The sequence below is a fragment of the Ursus americanus genome, chromosome 6 (assembly GCF_024610735.1).
Source record: "Ursus americanus isolate L20-20 chromosome 6, mUrsAme1.1.p, whole genome shotgun sequence".
Classification (NCBI taxonomy): Eukaryota; Metazoa; Chordata; class Mammalia; order Carnivora; family Ursidae; genus Ursus; species Ursus americanus.
Window position 1 is genome coordinate 27,910,903 of NC_142132.1, and position 20,527 is coordinate 27,931,429.

At 43.2% G+C, this 20,527-nt stretch overlaps 1 protein-coding gene across 3 annotated transcripts in view; it reads left to right on the plus strand.

The window, feature by feature from the left end:
- DNMBP (dynamin binding protein) overlaps positions 1-20,527 on the plus strand; it is a 105,815-nt gene that overhangs the window by 26,328 nt on the left and 58,960 nt on the right. For 2 of the 3 annotated variants that reach the window (XM_045784319.2, XM_045784336.2), the window contains exons 2-3: positions 12,980-13,134; positions 13,594-13,716. In XM_045784319.2, the coding sequence (XP_045640275.2) occupies positions 12,990-13,134; positions 13,594-13,716 (268 nt within the window). In that variant the 5' untranslated portion in view covers positions 12,980-12,989. Of the gene's footprint in view, positions 1-3,956; positions 12,117-12,979; positions 13,135-13,593; positions 13,717-20,527 lie in introns of those variants that run through there. The other variant, XM_045784329.2, reaches the window with a different exon arrangement.

Sequence of the window (20,527 nt, forward strand, 5' to 3'; positions counted from 1 at the left end):
CCCTAATTTCTCTTTCTTCAGTCTCATTGTTCGTGTATAGAAATGCAATTGATTTCTGAGCATTGATTTTGTATCCCGCTGCATTACTGAATTGCTGTATAACTTCTAATAGTTTGGGAGTGGATTCTTTTGGGTTTTCCATATAGAGTATCATGTCATCTGCAAAGAGAGACATTTTGACTTCTTCTTTGCCAATTTGGATACCTTTTATCCCTTTTTGCTGTCTGATTGCTGTTGCAAGGACTTCTAGTACTATGTTGAATAATAGTGGCGAGAGTGGGCATCCTTGTCATGTTCCTGATCTTAAGGGAAAGGCTTCCAGCTTTTCCCCATTGAGAATGATATTTGCTGTAGGCTTTTCATAGATAGTTTTTATGAGATTGAGGAATGTACCCTCTATCCCTACACTCTGAAGGGTTTTAATCAGGAAAGGATACTGTATTTTGTCAAATGCTTTTTCTGCATCTATTGAGAGAATCATACGATTTTTGAATTTTTCTTTCTGGATAAAATCTAAGACACTGATAGATTTGCGAATGTTGAACCACCCTTGCATCCCAGGGATGAATCCCACTTGGTCATGATGGATAATCCTTTTAATGTACTGTTGGATTCTATTAGCCAGGATCTTGTTGAGGATTTTGGCGTCCATATTCATTAGGGAAATCGTCTATAATTCTCCTTTTTGATGGGGTCTTTACCTGGTTTGGGGATCAAGGTAATATTGGCCTCATAGAATGAGTTTGGTAGCTTTCCTTCTGTTTCTATTTTTTGAAATAGCTTTAGGAGAATAGGTATTATTTCTTCTTTGAATGTTTGGTAGAATTCCCCAGGAAAACCGTCTGGGCCTGGAGTTTTGTTTTTTGGAAGGTTGTTTATCACTGACTCAATCTCTTCATAATTAATTGGCCTGTTTAAAAAATCAGTTTCTTCCTGTTTCAGTCTTGGTAGTTTATAGGTTTCCAGGAAGGCCTCCATCTCTTCCAGATTGCTTAATTTATTGGCATAAAGCTGTTGATAAAAGTTTCTAATAATCCTTCCAATTTCATTGGTGTTGGTTGTGACCTCTCCTTTTTCATTAATAATTTTATTAAATTGGGTCCTTTCTCTATTCTTTTGGATAAGTCTTGCCAGCGGTCTGTCAATTTTATTAATTCTCTCAAAGAACCAGCTTCTAGTTCTGTTGATCTGCTCTACTGTACTCCTGGTTTCTAATTCATTGATTTCTGCTCTAATCTTGGTCAACTGCTTCCTCGTGCGTGGATTAGGCCTGTCCCTCTGTTGCTGTTCCAGCTTCTTGAGGTGAGAATATAAAAACTGCATTTTAGATTTTTCTATTCTTTTGAGTGAGGCTTGGATGGCTATGTATTTCCCCCTTAGGACTGCCTTTGCAGTATCCCATAGGTTTTGGACCATTGCGTTTTCATTCTCGTTGGTCTCCATAAATTGTTTAATTTGATTTTTGATTTCCTGGTTTATCGAGTCGTTCCTGAGCAGGATGGTTCTTAGTCTCCAAGTGTTTGAGTTTCTTCCAAATTTTTCCTTGTGGTTGAGTTCCAATGTCAGAGCATTGTGGTCTGAGAATATGCAGGGGATAATTTCAGTCTTTTGGTATCAGTTGAGACCTGTTTTGTGACCCAGAACATGGTCTATTCTTGAGAATGTTCCATGGGCATTAGAATAGAATGAATATTCTTTGGTTCTGGGGTGTAGTGTTCTATATATATCTATGAGGTCCAACTCGTCGAATATGGCTTCAAAGCCCTTGTTTCTTTGCTGTTTTCTTGCTTAGGTGATCTGTCTATTGCTGATAGTGGAGTGTTGAGGTCCCCTACTATTAGTGTATTTTTATCTATGTTTCTTTATTGTGGTTAAGAGTTGGCTTGTGTATCTTTCTACGCCCCTGGTGGGGCATATATATTTATAATTGTCATATCCACTTGTTGGATGCATCCTTTAAGAATAATATAGTGCCCTTCTGTGTCTCTAACTATAGTCTTTAGTTTAAAATCCAATCTGTCTGATATGAGAATTGCTACCCCAGCTTTCTTTGAGGTCCATTGGCGTGAAAGATGGTATTCCGTCCCTTTACTTTCAGTCTGACTGTATCTTTAGGTTCAAAATGAGTCTCTTGTAGACAGCAAATGGATGGGTCATGTCTTTTTATCCAATCTGCAACCCTTTGGCATTTATGGAGCATTTAGGCCATTTACATTGAGACTGATTATTAAAGATATGATTTTAATGATGCCATGTTGCCAGTAAAGTCTTTGTTTCTATAGATTGTGACTTTTTGTTCTGTATCACTCTTGGGGCCTTTTTACTTTGATAGAACCCCCCTTAATATCTCCTGTAGGGCTGGTTTCATGGTTACGAAATTGGTCAATGACTGGCGATTCTGGAAGGTCTTTATTTCTCCATCAATTCTGAATGACAGCCTTGCTGGATAAAGGATCCTTGGCTGCATGTTTTTCTCTGAAAGAGCTTTAAAAATGCCCCCCCCCCCCCAGCCCTTTCTCTCATTCCAGGTCTGTGTAGACAGGTCTGACGTAATTCTGATACATTTGCCTTGGTACGTGAGAAATATCTTTGCCCTGGCCGCTTTCAATACTGTATCCTTGGATCTAATATTTGCGAATTGCACTATGACGTGACGTGGTGTAGGTTTGTCGTGGTTGAGCTTGGGAGGGGTCCTCTCTGCCTCTTGGACACGAACGTTTGTTTCCTTTGCTAGATTAGGGAAGTTTTCAGCTACAGTTTGTTCAAATATCTCTTCTAGACCTCTGTTTTTCTCCACCCCCTCGGGGATGCCAATGATTCTGACATTGGAACGTTTCATTGAGTCAGTAATCTCCCGTAACCTACATTCCCAAGCGTGGATTTTTTTGAGTCCAGATTCTGTTTTAGCTTTTTCTTCTACTAACCCATCCTCCAATTCACTGATACGTTCTTCTGCCTCATTCACTCTGGCCTTCAGAGCCTCTAGTTTTGACTGCATTTGATTCATAGAATTTTTAATTTCTGCCAGATTCGCTCTCATTTCCGCCCTTAGAGATTCTATATTCTCATTAACATTTTCGTTAATACTTTTTTCAAGTCTACACATCATCTTGACCATTGTTACTCTGAATTCCATTTCTGATAATTTGGTTATATCCATATCCATTAGTTCTGTGGCAGAGGCCACAGACTCATTGTCTTTTCTTTGCTGGGGGGGATTTCTCCTTCTCGTCATTCTGATGAGGAGAGGTTGTGGGGTTGTCCAGAGCCCAAATTATTGACCGGGACCCAGGCCATGCGTCCTTGTTTTATAGGGATCTTAAGGATGTGGGCTTCTTGATTTTTCAGCCTGCCTTCTGGGGGAGGGGCCTGCCGCACCGATACTCAGGCAACCCTGTTTGGGTACAGTCTCTGTGTCCCCTGCGAGGGGGGATGGGGGTGGGCACACTGTGAGCCGGTGTTTCCAGGCTTTTGTTCTCTGGCGGCTTTCCCTGGTGGTTTGCTGTGCCTCTTCTGAGAGTCAGAGCAGCAGTGGCCGAATCTCAGCCTCTGTCTCAGAACAGAGGGATCGCGGACCTCTCTCCACTGGGTTTCTGGCTACTTTAACTCTGTTTCTGTTGGTGCTGCTCAACCCTGCAGCGTCCCGGGATGTGCGCCCCACACCCGGCGTCCCAGCCCTCACTTCCAGGGCCAGCGCTTCTCTGTCCTTTGTGTTTCTAACACCACCAGCCGCCCCCGCGCTCCCAGAGCTCTCGGTCTCAGTCTGGTTCCAGTGAGCGCACCGGAGCTCCATGAGAAGTGTGGTGGCGCGTTCCCGGCTCACGGTCTCAGTCTGCTCTCTCACGGGTGCCGTCCGAGAGTCCGCCCGCTCCCCCGTGCAAGTGGCTACCACTTCCTGGCGCCCAAACACGGTGGCTCCCTCCCCCTTCCGTTTATCTTCCGATATCTGTGCGCGTTTTCACGGCTTCCCGCTTCGTACCTCAATACTCAGCGCTGGAGATGTTCATTTGTAGAGATCCAGATGCGTCTTCCTGCGTCTCAGGCTGATTCCGTGGATGTTCAGGCTGGTCTGGTACCTATCCAGCTCGACTCAGGGGACCGGCTGAAAAAGGGGTCCCCTACTCCTCCGCCATCTTAACTCCTCCCAGGTTTGAACATTCTGATTTAGGACATTAAATCCTTCTCATTGACACTGTCTAAGGAGTCAGCCATTCATTGGGTTTGCTCTGTCTTGTCATTACTCTCTGGTTTGTCTTAAATAGATACTACCGGAAGATTCCATATATACATTTGCCTTTCAAATTTAGTGGCTCTAGTTTCTATAAATGTCAGGTATTCGTTTTTGTTATTTGTTTCTATGAAGCTGCCGGTCCCTGTTTTCCATGGTGTTTGGATGGTGGTGCTTTTTGAAATGAGCTAAGTCACCCACCCTGAGAACGGTCTTAGCTACTTTTAACTCTGGACAGTTTCTTTCCTCCCTATTTTTCTTCCTCAGAATCTTTTGTTTTTAGAATTCCTTTTCTGATCCTTCCTTCTAAAATACCAAGAATATTTTATAAAGTAGGCTGAGAAACTCCTCATGTCTTTTTAAATCTTTTTCCTTAGCAAAAAACTAGCTTGTACTTGAAACAGATAGGGAAAAGAAACAAGGTGCCTCCTTGGAGATCTCTGTAACATATCCTCACAGTTTGGAACACTGGGTTAGTACATTTTCTTGGCGTTCCCTGGAAACTGTCCTAAAAACTGCCTGTTCTTACATGACGTGGAGCTCCTTGTTATCTGCAGCCTCACCCAAAAGTTTCATTTTACAGTTTCATCTTCATCTGCACTTCTGCAACTGCTATCAGACATGTTATCTGGGCATTTGTGAATTTTAATGTATTGCTCAGCTGCTTAGCTCAGACATGTCCAGTGTGTTTACTTATGAGTCAGTAATTTTTAAATTTCCACCCATAATTGAGATTCATGCGCAGTTTAAGACACGGGTCCTGGAGAGAGTACTTTCAAGAACTCTTAGTTTGACCCATCTGAAAATATTTCTTTAATGGAAATATCTTCACACTTGGTAGGTCCTGAACTATTAACCTTGGGACCTTCCTCCACCAGTGCAATTTTTCAAAAAGACAAAATTGATATAGAGATAGATAAGCACGTGTTTTAAAAGTAGCTACGACTTTGTTTTAGATGAGAAGTGTTTGGTTTAAATCCTCAAGTTGTAGACCAAAGGGCCCTTCCGTGATTGGTGGAAAGTCTGATCTATATCCTGTCCGTCTGCCGAGGTTGCTGCCTTCCAACTTGGGACCAATTTGAAACAGCGAAATATAATATAAATTGTAAGAGTTTATGATAGTAGATTCCTTTTCTACCTTCATACTCTGATCACCCTAAGTCAGAGCTGACTTTCCATTTTTTCCTAAGAGTCCAACATTCCATATAGCTTATTCAACCAAAGTACATGTGAGTCAGTGCTGTTGGCATCAAAGAGGAGTAGGCAGAAGATTCTGTTGCAGGAGGACAGGTTGACCCAGACTGTGCTACTCAGCCTCATGGGGGACGCCATGGTCAAGATGGATTCTACTTTTCCTCCTCGTCCGTTGCTAGTTCTCTGAGTAATCACCTGGCAGTGACTATTGACCTTCTGTTCAAAATGAACTCCAGTGACATAAACCAGAAGAGGAAATGCTGTTTTCCTAGCTTCCCTCATTTCCTTCCTGAAACAGATTTAAACTTCATTTTCTGACACCTCTGATCCCTTCACACAAAGCAAAGAGACTATTCTTTTTAGCCCTGTATTGTCAAGAATAAGAGAACTGCACAATTGCTTTTTTTTTTTTTTAATATTTTTTATTTATTTGACAGAGAGGGACACAGCGAGAGAGGGAACACAAGCAGGGGGAGTGGGAGAGGGAGAAGCCGGCTTCCCGCTGAGCAGGGAACTCGCTGCGGGGCTCAATCCCAGGACCCTGGGATCATGAACTGAACCGAAGGCGGACGCTTAATGACTGAGCCACCCAGGCGCCCCTGCACAATTGCTTTTTGAAGTTAAATATTTTTTTCTCATTGCCAGGACGTTAAATGTTTAAAATGGATTCCCATTCCTAAAAGGTAACGTTTTCAGGAAAGTCAGTTGCAAGACCTAAAGAAATTTCCACATGCTCATGAAAGCATAGTCCTTTGAAGGAACCTATACTGCGGAGTCCCGACAATGAAGACCCTCCCCCCAGCTCTTGTCAGGTAGGCAGAGATGTTCCTGTGTGTGCCAGGGCTCCCCCTCTGCAGGAGCAAACAAGGAGAAACTGCAGGTCTTTGTTAAGGAAACCCCTTCAGAAATTTTGTCCTGGAATCCCAGAATTTAGACTTACACTATGAATTAGGAAATATTAGGAAGAATATTGAAAGCGTCACCAGTGCTTTTTCAAAGAATAAATTTTCAAAACTCTTACACATTGTGTCCTACTTTCCTAGTAGTAGAATAGATGGCTCAGAGTTTCCAAATGAGAATTTAGACTTTGGGTCCCATGCACCACATCCATCAAAAGTGGGACTATTTTTTTAGTGGCGTAATCCATGTATCAATATCTTTATAAATATTTTTGAAGTTTTCAAAATTTACATCTCTAGCTCTTATTTCTCACCTGGATTTACAGTGGTAGATTTAGGAAACCAATTTTATAGTTTTCTGTATTCTTGGTCCCCATTTTTTTTCATGCACAGTTCTCAGAAATCCTGAAAAACCCTTTGGGCATGTATCCATCACGGGCTTAGCAGAATATGGAAGGCACGCTGATGTTGGGTCATTTGAGGAGGTCCTACTTAGAATGCACTGGACAGGTTTGGGGTATATAACAACCCCAGGCTAGCAGCCAGGCCTGAAGGGGTAGGGAACCGGGAGCCAACTGACAGCCCAGCAGGGAAGGAGCCAGGGGAATAAATACCCCTCTCCCCTTACCATCCTTCTGCTGTCAGCTCTTCTGTGCCACCCGTTGGCTGAACCCAACTGGAAGCCAGAGGCAAGGGGGCGCCTTGATGCAGTTCTTGGGGGTCAGCTCTGAGCAGCACAGTTGCAGGGCGCAGGGCGGAGGAAGATGGAGGACAGGCCTAGGAGGGAAATGCAAGACATCCAGCACAAGCTTATTGTTCAGGGTCCTCAATCTGAGCCAGGCTCAGCTCTTTTCTCAAAAGACTGCTTTGGAAATGGCTTTTTAAGCTGTGTAATACCAGTATTGATCAGGGTAAAGGTTTATAGTTGGTGATCTCAGGAGATTCTTCAGTATGTATGTCCAGACTTGTAGATATGTTGCTTATTAAACGTGACCGAAGTTCCCCAGGCCTTCCTTCACGTCCTCTCCCTTGTATGACACACATTTTAAACTCCTCGTTTACTGTGGTTAATATATGTAACATAAAAGAGGCCGTTTTGATCACGTGTAAGTGCGCAGACCTGCGGCGTGCAGCACATTCGCTTTGCTGTGTGGCCATCACCACCAGCCAGCTCTAGTTTTCATCTCCCCAGACCGAAACTCCAGAGCCGCTACCCCTCACGCCAGTCCCTGGGAACCGCCATTCTACTTTCCGTTTCTTTGGGTTTGACTGTTCTTGATACATCACGTAGGTGAAATCACACAGTATTTGTCTTTTTGTGACTTAGCATAATGTCTTCAGGGTCATCCGCATTCTAGCGTGTGTCAGACCGTCCTTCCTAAGGCTGAATGATATTCCATTGCCTGTATATAGCACATTTTTCCCCCAAATTTTTATTTGAACTCCAGCTCGTTAACATACAGTGCAATAGCAGACTTTAGTGATTTGTCGCTAGCATACACCCGCTGCTCATCACGAGTGCCTTCCTTAACCCCACCACCTGTTTCACCCATTTCCCACCCCCCCACCTCCCCTCCGGTAACCATCAGTTTGCTCTTTACAGTGAAGAGTCTGTTTCTTGGTTTGCCTTTTCCCCCCCATTATGTTCATTTGTTTTATTTCTTAAATTCCACATGAGTGAAATCATATGGTATTTGTCTTTCTGACTGACTCATTTCACTTAGCATAATACTGTCTAGCTCTGTCCGTGTCATGGCAAATAGCAAGATTTCTTTTTTTTTTTTTTTAAGATTTTGTTTTTTTGAGAGAGAGAACATGTTTGGGAAAATGGTAGGGACTAAGCTAAGCTTCTTGGGGGCAGAAACTGTATCTTGAATGTTCATTGGCACATCATGGGGGTAAAACTGGATTAAGAGGTGGCTGCCCCAGGTATCAGTGGATAAAATGTGTTAAAATATCCTTGAGTCACTAAAAAATGTCACTGTAGATTTAAGAATCTCGTTTTCTCTGGATATCTAACTGAAAGATAAGCCTGGTATCTCCTTCTGAGATTAATGGTCCAGTTATCTGCAGGGTTGTATTTTTCCCTTGGTGTAGGGTAGATACTTTGGAATTGGAGTTGAGCTGTTTCGGACGATAGAGGAGAGTCGAATACTGTCAGCCACCAACAGGATTGGAGAATAAATATTTAAAGAATAGCGGGTTCAGCCTTCATGGGAATTTGATCGAGTCCATTAGGCTTGATAAATATTTGTTAAATACATGAATGAATTACAGAAAACAGGAAGACCTTGTGAATTTGTAAGCAACTGAACAATATGTAAAAATCAACAGTTTAAAAGATTAACCAGGTTCATTGACAGATTAGTGGGGAGAAATGAATCACATCTTTGGTCAAAAAAAGAGGAAAATGACTCTTAAAAACAACAGCAACAAAAGGTAAACAGATAATGACCCTCATTAAGGTATATGCGCCGAAGTGCCGGAGGGGAAAGTCTGTGGTTTATTGTGAAATGCATCAAAAATAAAATAATATTTGCAATGGGTCGAAAAATAATGGAGTGATCAATGGATAAAGAGAGATGATGTGTGATCAAGTAACTTCAGTAAGATGTGAATGTTAGAATCCAGGTGCTGGGTGTGAAATTCTTTCAGCTTTGCTGTTGGAAAATTTTTATAAGAAAATGTTGGAGAACCAAAGAGAGGAAAATGGGAGTGTAGAAGATTTCGAAGGAAGAACCAGTGGGATTTAAGAGAAGTGATACTTGTAGTAAAAAACAAAACAAAACAAAAACCCCCATGTGGGCACTGGAGTCAGACCTGAATTCTGGTTCTGGCTAAGCGATGGATTCGCTAGAGAGTTCAGATATACCGTCGCGGGGTGGCACAGGGATTGGAACCAGGGCACCAGGGTCTAGAGCCTTGCTGTCTACCTTGCAATGCAGCTGTGATTCAGGCTTCTGGCCCAGCGTCTGGCACACGGTGGGCTCTCGGATGGTAGCTGTTGCTATGAGCGTACCGTCGGCTGTAGGAGATGAGGAAGCCCACGGGAGTATTGGCTCTGGAGGATTTATAGGACACTATTATACAAGCTGGAAGGTCAAACCATTTGTGGAGAAGAGATGGTTAATTTTGTTTTAGATACGTGGGAGTAGAGATTTTGATACGAACAGTTTCATATATTTTTCTAAAGTTTGATAAATGATTTGCTCGCTCAAAGTTTAAAAGCATGTTATGTGCTGAGCACTGCTCTAGGCGGGTGAGCAAAGCAGACAAAAATCTGTCCCCTTGTAGGGTTCTGTGTTCTAAAAGAGTTTGAAGAATTAAGGACCTTTGTATCTCAAACGCAGAAGGGACGTGCGGGCATTCAGCAGCGAGAGAAGATGGTGTTTTCACAGCAGACTTCCCTGAGGTCCCTGACATCCTGCTGCACGGGCAGCTCTTGCCTCTGCTCTCTCGCAAGCCCAGCTGTGTTCTGATTTCCTCTGCAGTTCTTTCCTTCCATCTGGAGTTGGTGGAACAGCTTATATAAGCTATTTATGATTAAGTTTCAAAATATCTGTCCAGGCCTCTAAAATGGCCCAGACAGGAACAGTGACTTTTCACAGGGCACCCGGGGCAGAGAAGACGAAGATGAAATCCATGCCATTCCACCTAACCCAGGGGGCGCGAAGATCTCCGTTCTGGTCTCACACACGCATCCTGCCCTTGAGCCACACTCTAGCGTCCTCGCGGGCTGTGTGTCCCTCGGCGACTGTGCACTCATTCCAACAGGGTAGGAAGTCAGTCAGCAAAAGTATTCCTTGAGCCGGACCCTCCTCTGCTTCTGAGTCACTTTCTGGTGGCAGGAAGGTTGTCAGGGAGAAGCTTTAACTCTTTCACTCCTTTAACTCTTTCACATCACAAAGTTCACTCCTCGGTGTAATAGGGCCTCCCTCTTTCTCTCTCTCTCTCTCTCTCTCTCTCTCTCATCCTACAGAGTGTATGCTAATTCTTTCTTTGACATTTCAGATAATGAGGGATCTATTTAGTCTGAGAGTGAGATGGAATTTGAGAAAATGGACTAGAAGGAGGAAAATAATATCCACTGTGGCCCAACCTTGAGTTGTGTTAATAGTATATAGATGGCTAAGAGGTTTGCAAAACATGATGCTTGTTTAAAAAAATATATTTATGACACCACCCTTACATGGAAATCTGACATCTGGCAACTTCAGCCGTTTGGAGAACAGCCAGAAAATAAGAAAGGGGCCTCAGAGCACATGAAAAATAGCTGTTGAGACACTCTAGCTAACTAACACTTGTAGTTGACCGCCGCAGAAGAGTTTGTTAGCGTCTCCTCAGAGCTTGTTTACTTTTTACGTATCTGGGAACTTCTAATAATTTGGGCGGTGTCTGTGTGGTCTTCTGTCCCCGACAGTATGAGCAGCAATCTAGAGAGAGGGTGGAAAAGCTGACGGAGATCACTGACAGCAAAGACCCCAGAGTTACACAGTTCTGGTATCACGCATCACCGCACGTACAGTGATGCGTGGGCTGAGTAACGGACTTGCATCCGTCAGTCAGTAAATCCGGTTCAGTGTCTTCCTGCTGCAGAGCGCAGAGGTACATGATGGGTCTATTTTTAAATGTGGGCAAAGCTGAACCAGGTTTTGACATGTTGAAATGGTAAATTCTGTGGTTCTGTACTTGGAACAGCACATTCTCTGGTGGTGATGTATCCGTGAGAGCCGAGCTTGTAGCTGATCACGGAAGGAACAGTTAGTAATAAGCGCTCACATTTATCAAGCACCTCCTGGACCAGCCCCGTCGTAGGTGCTCTCACACCAGCAGCACACTGTCTCCTTGGAGACAGATCTGGGTTGGCACTTCGCTTCCGTCTCTGACTTACTGCGTGACGTTGGACAGATTACATCACCTCTCCGAGTCTGTGTCCGCATCTGCAAAATGGAAACCAATGATACACGATAGGATTGTTGTGAGGGCTCAGTGAAGGAAGTACATAGTACAGTGCGCGGCGCATAGTAAATGCTCAGTAAATACCGGGCATTGTTATAATTATTTTGATCATTCTCATCATCCTCTTGATGGTGATTATGAGTGTATAATTATGCCCGTTTTTCTGAACAGGAAACTAGCCCGGAGAGTTGAAGGACTATATCCAAGGTGAAATAACTAATAAACAGTGGCGCTGGCATTTGAACCTTGGTCTCTGACTCCACCCACCTGGTTACTTTGCATTCCCATTATGCGGCCTCCTCAGCATGTAATTATAATTAGACTTTTATACTTAAAGAAAATACGTGGTAGGAAAGGGCAGAGGATGTGGGGAACGTTCTTGGCCACTTCTCTTTTCCACTGTGGACCCAAGTCATCTCATTATAGAAAAATGTTCCAGTAACACAAAGATAAGCTCCTTTTACTCAGCAGTACAAATTAAATATGCAATGTTGAATTGTGTTGCATGATTCATTAATATCTTAAAGGTACCCCCACATTAATATGCTCAATTATTTATTATATGCCTAACATGTTTGTCCACATCACTGTTTTCTTAGATAATAAACTCGGTGGAGCTATAACGATGTTTTTCTTTGTAATTCGGCTTTTAGCGCTTTTCGATATCGTCCTAGTTATATGTGAGATGAAAGTTAGAATCCTCATCGCTAACAATATCAGATAGATACTTGAGGTGAACAGAGGTGGATAGACTTGAGGCGTGGACACTGGAGAGCGCCAGCCGCTCCTCGCGGAAGACCTGGGGAGAGGTTGCTAACATGGCTGAGTGCGTACAGGTGAGCACATGCCCGCTGGCTCCTCCCTTTCTGTTGCTTGAACGCGTACTTGGGCTCCCCAGCTGCACGTGTCAAGGTAACAGACCCATCAGCACAGCATAGACACCACACACGGTGGGGACACGACGCAAGCTCGCGCCGTAGCTGTCTTTGAGCTGAAAACACAGTCTTGATCTGGTGCAGTGTGTGTACTAGGTCTTGTCTGGAGGTGTCATTTTTATACCACCCTTTCTTGTTCTTTCTTATGGATTTTTACTTTTCAGTACGTTTTAAATCTCTGCCTTTGAGGGGTGATCCCACATTCCCCCCCCCTTTTTTTTTGTAGTGGGTAGGGGCCAGGATGCCCTGGGCCTGAATCCTGGTCCTTTTGCTATGAGCTCTGTGATCTTAGACAAATTAAGTTTTCCAACTTGCTGAGCTTAAGTATCCTAATCTTTAAGATAGTTCTGGGGAAATAAAAAGAAACGCCGTATTTAAAATCCCTACTTTTTAAATACCACATTTTAAAAGTACCATATTGCCTGTACTTGAAAAATGTTAATTCCCTTTTTGCCCTCTTCAGGCATGTTGAGAAGTCTACATTTCCCAACTTGTACCTTTTCCGTCACTCATAGGTAAAGGTCACTTTTTTTTTTTTTTCAATTCCAGAATTGCCTGGAGAATCAAATGAAAAATGTATGAGGAAATTATTATTTTTGTGAGATAGCACCTTAATTTCTTCTAAAGTACAAACTTCTTATTTGCTTAGCTTTGACTTGATTCTAAGTGTTTACTTTAAGCTTTATTATTCTCAAGATATTGACCTACATTCCAAAGTCTTAAAATAGTTATGCTTTACCATTTCTTTTGACCTGTCTTTCCAGGTTGTAAAACATGGAGGCTGGCTCAGTGGTTCGAGCCATCTTTGACTTCTGCCCCAGTGTGTCCGAAGAACTACCACTCTTTGTGGGAGACGTCATTGAGGTGTTGGCAGTGGTGGATGAATTTTGGCTTCTAGGAAAGAAAGAGGATGTTACAGGTAAGAGGCTCCCCATTCCTCGGGTACAAAATAGACCACAAGCCCTCTCTTCTTTCCATTTTAAAACTAAAGGTTAAATGGGAAGTCCAAGTCCATAAACTTCAGAATCCTTTGTGTTTTTTGTTATGTCTTTACTGTGGTTTCTACCAGTGAGGAGAGAATGTTTGTTATCGTCCCATCTCTCCTTATGGGCTCCTTCCAAAGGTCGAGATGGTTTGATACCAGCTGCCCCCAGCCTCGTTGTCTGTTCACATGTTTACCTCCCCTTCCTGGGTCTTTATCCTTTGTGCTCAGCGCCATTGCTTCCCTTCTGAAAACATGCATTACTTCTTTACTCAGAACCCCGTTGTTTTCCTTTACTTTTCACTACCAGCCTTTTTCTCCAATTCATGGAACTTAAGTCACTCTCCAGACAGAAAATGAAATTTCAATATTAGAAATGTTTCCTTTTATTTTCAGGGCAGTTCCCCAGCAGTTTTGTGGAAATTGTGACCATTCCCAGTCTAAAAGAAGGAGAGAGGTTGTTTGTCTGTATCTGTGAATTTACATCCCAAGAATTGAACAGTCTTCCCCTCCATCGAGGTAAGTTGGCCATTCAAGAGTAGACTGTTTAATTTTTTTGAAGATTATTTATATATTATTTGTTTATTTAATTGACAGAGAATGAGAGAGAGAGGGAACAAGCAGGAGGAGCAGCAGGCAGAGGGAGAAGTAGACTCTGCTGAGCAGGGTAGCCCGACGTGGGACTCAGTCCCAGGACCCTGGGATCATGACCTGAGCCGAAGGCAGATGCGTAACTGACTGAGCCACCCAGGCGCCCGAAGACTAGACTGTTTAAAATAAGATTAGTTGGGGCACCTGGGTGGCTTAGTCAGTTAAGCATCTGACTCTTGATTTCGACTCATAGCATCATCTCAGGGTTGTGAGATGGAGCCCTATGTCGGGCTCCGTGCTCAGTGGGGAGTCTGCTTGGGTTTCTCTCTCTCCCTTTGCCCACTCCTCACTTGCTCTCTCTCCCTCTCTTAAATAAATAAATAAATAAATAAATAAATAAATAAATAAATAAAATAGGATTAGTGGAGTTGTCCCATTTTGACAACGAGGTCTTTTTTTTTGAATTTTTATAAGTGACTAATATCTGGAGAGTAACAGCAGGATTGTGCTGACAGTAATAATGCCTTTTATTTGCACAGCATTTTGTAATTTCCATAGTATTTTATCACAAATACATTCTCATCTGATCCTCACCACAGTTTTGGGAGGTAGCAAAGTAGGTATTATTAACTGCATTTAATAAATAATGAAAATGTGGGGCGCCTGGGTGGCTCAGTCGTTAAGCGTCTGCCTTCGGCTCAGGGCGTGATCCCAGCGTTCTGGGATCGAGCCCCACATCAGGCTCCTCCGCTGGGAGCCTGCTTCTTCCTCTCCCACTCCCCCTGCTTGTGTTCCCTCCCTCGCTGGCTGTCTCTCTCTCTCTGTCAAATAAATAAATAAAAATCTTTAAAAAAAATAATGAAAATGAAATTCAAAGAATGTTACTGTAGATGAGAACTTTTGGCCTCAGGAAGTGAAGTCATGTCACCTGATGATAAGTCCCTGCCCCACATCGCAGCCACACTTCAGACTGCATTTATCTTTTTTTCCTTTGAAAACTGGTATGACTTTGCTAGCAACATTACTATTAATGTATGAGAGTCGAGGAGGAATTGCGGTATGGAGAGTAAGAGACAGTTATAAAACAGCCCCGTTCGACTCCCTACCATTAGGTAATGTTACCTTGAAGTTCTCATCAGAAGCAGCTTAAAAGGAAGTGGTTTAAAGTGAATAGTCATAGCCGTGTCTCGGTGTCGTTCCAAGTATTTCTCTCTTCACTCAGATACAAGAACTTCTAAAGATGAACTGTCAGCCGTTTCACCAAATATACTTAAGTCCACACATTGTGCGTAAGCGCAGAAACCTGGAGTGTCCTGCAAACTGGTGTTTGTCATCAGTGCAGTGTTGTGATGACTCAGGACAGCCAGCAAGATGGTAGCATTTATTGGGCATATTATTAATATTGCTACCTGTTCTTTTGCATATGGCCCTAAAGGGCCTGAACTTCTTAGACCATGTGCACATATGAGAGAGACAGAGCAGAGGTGGGGAAAGAGAGGAGCCTCGCCACCTTCCCTGACCCTACAGGAGAAGAAGGAATATTGGATTTGGATCTTCATCCTCAAAATCTGTTTTGAGAGTTTCTTGTACTTCACTTTACACTGACCCTCTCCCTCTTTTCTGGACACTTCCTTGTTAATCAGTGTTGGGAGGGCAGAGAGAAATAGGTGAAGATGTGATAGCAGGGAACTTTCACCTGTCCCTACCCACAGCCCTCCCACTGGGGGGCCGTAGCTCATGTCAGACCAGAGGGAGCGGAGAAGGGGCCACAGAGCACAGTGCAGAGGGTGTGGGTGGCACAGATTTGTCCCTTTCTACACCTGGTTCCTGGAGCAAGTAGTGGGTGTAGGAAAATATAGCAATATGTCTGTGACATTTGGGAAATCTGAGGGTGTGGCTTCTGGAATTAGCATTTTTCGCTTCATAATTGTATCTTGTGTCATCAAGTCTTAGATGCGAAAAAGAGAGATTTTCTGCTAAATGCCTTCGCTGGGAAGACTGGTCTCAGAGGTTGTTCTGAACTTGCTTTGAAGTTAAAATCCACGTCAGCAATCCCAGGGCCACCAACTAGATTTCTCAGGAAGGCCCTGGCATGGACCTTTCACCCACGAGCCTCCTGAAGCAAGACTGACTCAAGCTCAGGCTGGGTCCTGGAATCTGTAGATGTTATCTTGACTAGTTTTTAAGCGAAGGAGAGGATGCGGCAGGGGCGATACATAGGAAGCGACCAGAAAGAGGTGTGCTGTCGGTGGTTTGCTCGTGTTCTCGTCCCTGATGCACTCCTGCCAGTAAGTGCACCGACTCTTCAGCTCTCTTTCCTTCTGTGCCTTTCACATCCCCTTCAGCTCCGTGTCTTCCGATCTGAACACACAAGGCTTGAGAATGCGAAGTTACACGCATCTCTGCGATTTGTCTTTTTCTGGGAAGTTCAGCCTGAGACACAGAAATGATACTAACTTCTCTACTTTTCTATACGTGACGGTCCACATTAACAGATAATAATGTTACTAGTTGGAAACACAGGCTATAAAAATGAAAGTATTGTTTTATACCACGTATGGTTTATAAGACTGGAGTCTACACTTCTGATTTTCAGGTCTAGCGCTTGGAATGGTCCTTCTACTTCTTAGGCTGAAAGTCGTTTTTTCCAATAAATCAGTGTCCCAGCTCATGAATAGCATACGTTCCTCTATCCATCTCCTAGTGCTATTAATGCTGTTTCCTCCTGTTTCTTTATCTCTCCTTAGTACCTTCAGTGTAGCAGTGAAGCTTCTCCTGTTCTGTGTAAATAAAACTTTTAGTGATTTAATATGTCAGGAGAGGATCTGAAAACCTTAAGAGCATGCGGGGTGACGTTTGAGACCTGTTTTGGTTTACCACGCCGCCTGTAGTTAATGGTTATCTGCTTACCCTTCAGAAATATCATTGGGGTTAAATTATCTTTTAGTGATTTTGTTTATTATTTGAGAGTGAGCATGAGCAGGGGGAGGTGCAAAAGGAGAGGGAGAAGCAGACTCCCTGCTGAGCAGAGAGCCCGACACGGGGCTCAATCCCAGGACCCTGGGACCATGACCTGAGCTGAAGGCAGATGCTTAACTGACTGAGCCACCCAGGCGCCCTGAAAAATGATATATTTTAATTGTAAAATTATATTATTAAAGAAATATATGTATTGAGATATATTTAGAGCAGGCAGTATAGCTTAGGGGTAAGAATTCTGACGGCCCGCTCTTCTCGTTGGCCCTAGATTTAAATCCGACTCCACAACTTAGTCGCTCTGATGTTAGGCTAGTTACTTGCATTCTCTTCTCCTCGGTAGGATAATGATACATAACTTAGGTAGTTGTCAGGACTGAATCACGTAGGGCATCTGGCACAAGGCAAGCACGCAGTAAAGATGAGCTATCTTTATTCTTTTTTTTTTTTTTTTAGGATTTTATTTATTTATTTGACAGAGAGACCGCCAGTGAGAGAGGGAACACAAGCAGGGGGAGTGGGAGAGGAAGAAGCAGGCTCATAGTGGAGGAGCCTGATGTGGGGCTCGGTCCCACAACGCCGGGATCACACCCTGAGCCGAAGGCAGACGCTTAACCGCTGTGCCACCCAGGCGCCCCTATCTTTATTATTCTTAACCTGGGATTCCTGGACTTCGTAGATGTGCTTTGGGGGGCCTGGTTTCCTGATCCTTACAAGAAGGTTTGTGTGTGTGGACATTTTTCCAGGGAGAGTCTATCTGGAACTGGAATCACCAGTCGTCCTTCCAGCAGGTGTCACTCTTTCTCCTTTCCACAAAGCTGCCCAATTGTTTTGGACTGTTCCCTGTCTTTTCGGTTATATTTAAACTCAGAAACAAGGCTGTCTTTGTATGTCTTCTTTGGGAAAACATCTATTCAGACCCTCTGCCCATGTTTTAATCAGGTTGTTTGTATTTTTGGTGTTGAGTTGTATAAGTTCTTTATATATTTTGGATATTAACCCCTTATTGGAGCTATCATTTGCAAATATCTTCTTCCATCCAGTAGCTTGCCTTTTATTTTGTTGTACAAAAGCTTTTTATTTTGATGTAGTTCCAACAGACACATGACAAGATGCTCAACATCAGTAACCATCAGGGAAATGCAGGTCAAAACTGCAGCGAGATGCCACCTCGTTCCTGCCAGAATGGCTAAAGTGAAAAAGACAAAAAACAGGTGTTGTGAGGGTGTAGAAAAAAGAACTATTGTACACTGTTGGTGGGAATATAAATTGGTCCAGCTACCATGGAAAACAGTATGAAGGTTCCTCAAAAAAATTAAAAAGAGGGATGCCTGGGTGTCTCACTCGGTTAAGCATCGGACTCTTGGTTATGGCTCAGGTCGTGATCTCAGTGTTGTGAGATCAGGCTGGGCTCTGCACTGGGCATGGAGCCTACTTAAGGTTCTCTCTCTCCCTCTGCTCTCCCACCATCCCGCCTGGGTGCACACATGCACTATAAATACATACATATATACGTACCACATGACCCAATAATTCCAATAATTTACCTAAAGGAAGTGAAAACACTGGGGCACCTGGGTGGCTCAGTAGGTTGAGTGTCTAGCTCTTGGTTTCAGCTCAGGTCGTGATCTCAGGATCATGGGATTGAACTGCAAATTGGGCTCTGCTCTTCATGTGGCGTCTTCTTGGGATATTCTGTCTCCCTCTCCCTCTCCCCATTCCCCCGTGTGCACGCACATGGGCGTGCTCTCTCTCTAAAATAAATAAATAAAATCTTAAAAAAAAAAAACCAAAAACACTAATTCAAAAAGATATATGCACCTGTGTGTTTATTACAGCGTTATTTATAATAGCCAAGGTGTGGAAGCAACCTAAGTGTCCATTGATAGAGAAATGGGTAAGGAACATGTGGTAAATATATACAATGGAATCTTTTGCAGTCGTAGGAAAGAATGAGGTTGTGCCATTTGTGACAACATGGATAGACCTAGAGAGTATTATGTTAAATAAAGTAAGTCAGACTGAGAAAGATGAATACCAGATGAGTTCACTCATACGTGGAATCTAAAAACGCAAGTAAGCAACAACAACAAAAAAAGCAGAATCAGGCCTAAATACAGAGAACAAAGTGGTGGTTGCCAGACGGGTGGAGGGGTGGAGGGATGGGCAAAATGCATGAGGGGGGTGAGAGGTACAGGCTTCCAGCCATGGAATGAAGAAGCCACAGGGATAAAAGACCCGGCATGAGGGATGTAGTCAGTGGTACTGTAATCACCATGAACGGTGACAGATGGTAGCTGTGTGTGTGGTGAGCATGGCATAGCATGTAGAGAAGTTGAATCACTATGTTGGACGCTGGAAATTAATGTAACGTGTGTCAACTCAAACAGAAAAAAATTTTAAAAAGAGAAAAACAAGGTTTTCTCTTAAAAGGATTAGTGGAGGTGGCCAGGGCCACTGACTGTCTTAAAAATAAACAGGGGGAGAAAAAAAAAGGGGGTGGAAAACAAAAAACAAAAATGAGAGTGTGACAAGGAAAATACAGAGAAAAAGGAGAGAAGAAAATTAGTGGGAGTGATGAAATACCACTAATAATTGCCTCACATAACATAGAATGCCTATAACCTTACGTTTCTAGGCCACCCCCCACCCTCAAAAAAGACCATTAAAAAATAAGTTGATAAGTTATTTTTTAAATGAAGTTTTAAATTTTAATTCAATATAGTTAACATACAGTGTTATATCAGTTTCAGGAATATAATATAGTGATTTGGCAATTGTATCCATTACTCAGTGCTCTTCATGGTAACTGTGCTCTTAATCCCCATCTCCTAGTTCACCCATCCCCCACCTACCTCCCCTCTGGGAACCATCAGTTTGTTCTCTGCAGTTAAGAGTCTATTTCTTGCTTTGTTTCTCTTTTTTACCCATTTGTTTTATTTATTTTTTATTTTTAAAGGTTTTACTTATTCATTTATTTATTTGAGAGAAAGAGAGAATGAGCATGAGTAGGGGGGAAGGACAGAGAGAGGGAGAAGCAGGGAGCCCAGCTCGGGGCTCGATCCCAGGACTCTGAGATCACAAACCGAGCCTAAGGCAGACGCGCAACCAAATGAGCCACCTAGGTGCCCCTCGTTTTATTTCTTAAATTCCACATATGAGTGAGATCATACGGTATTTGTCTCTGACTGACTTCACTTAGCGTGATATACTGTAGTTCCATCCACATTGTTGCAAATGGCAAGATTTCATTCTTTTTTATGGCTGAATCTGAATAATATTCCTGTGTGTGTGTGTGTGTGTGTGTGAGAGAGAGCGAGTGTGTGTGTGTATGTATGTGAGAGAGTGTGAGAGTGAGTGTGTGTGAGAGTGAGAGTGTGTGAGTGTGTGAGTGCATGTGTGTGAGTGTGTGTGAGAGTGTGTCTGTGAGAGAGTGTGAGAGTGTGTATGTGAGAGAGTGTGTGTGTGAGTGTAAGAGAGTGAGTGGGTGTGAGTGCGTGTGTGAGAGTGTGTGTGTGAGAGTGAGTGTGTGTAAGAGAGTGTGTGAGAGAGTGTGTGTATGTGTGAGTGTGTGTGAGTGAGTGTGTGTGAGAGTGTGTGTATGTGAGAGAGTGTGTGAGAGTATGTGAGTGTGTGTGTGTAAGAGAGTGAGTGTGTGTGTGTGTGTATTACATCTTCATGCATTCGTCTGTCAGTGCACACTTGGGCTGCTTCCGTAATCTAGCTATCGTAAATAATGCTACAGTAAACATAGGAGTGCATG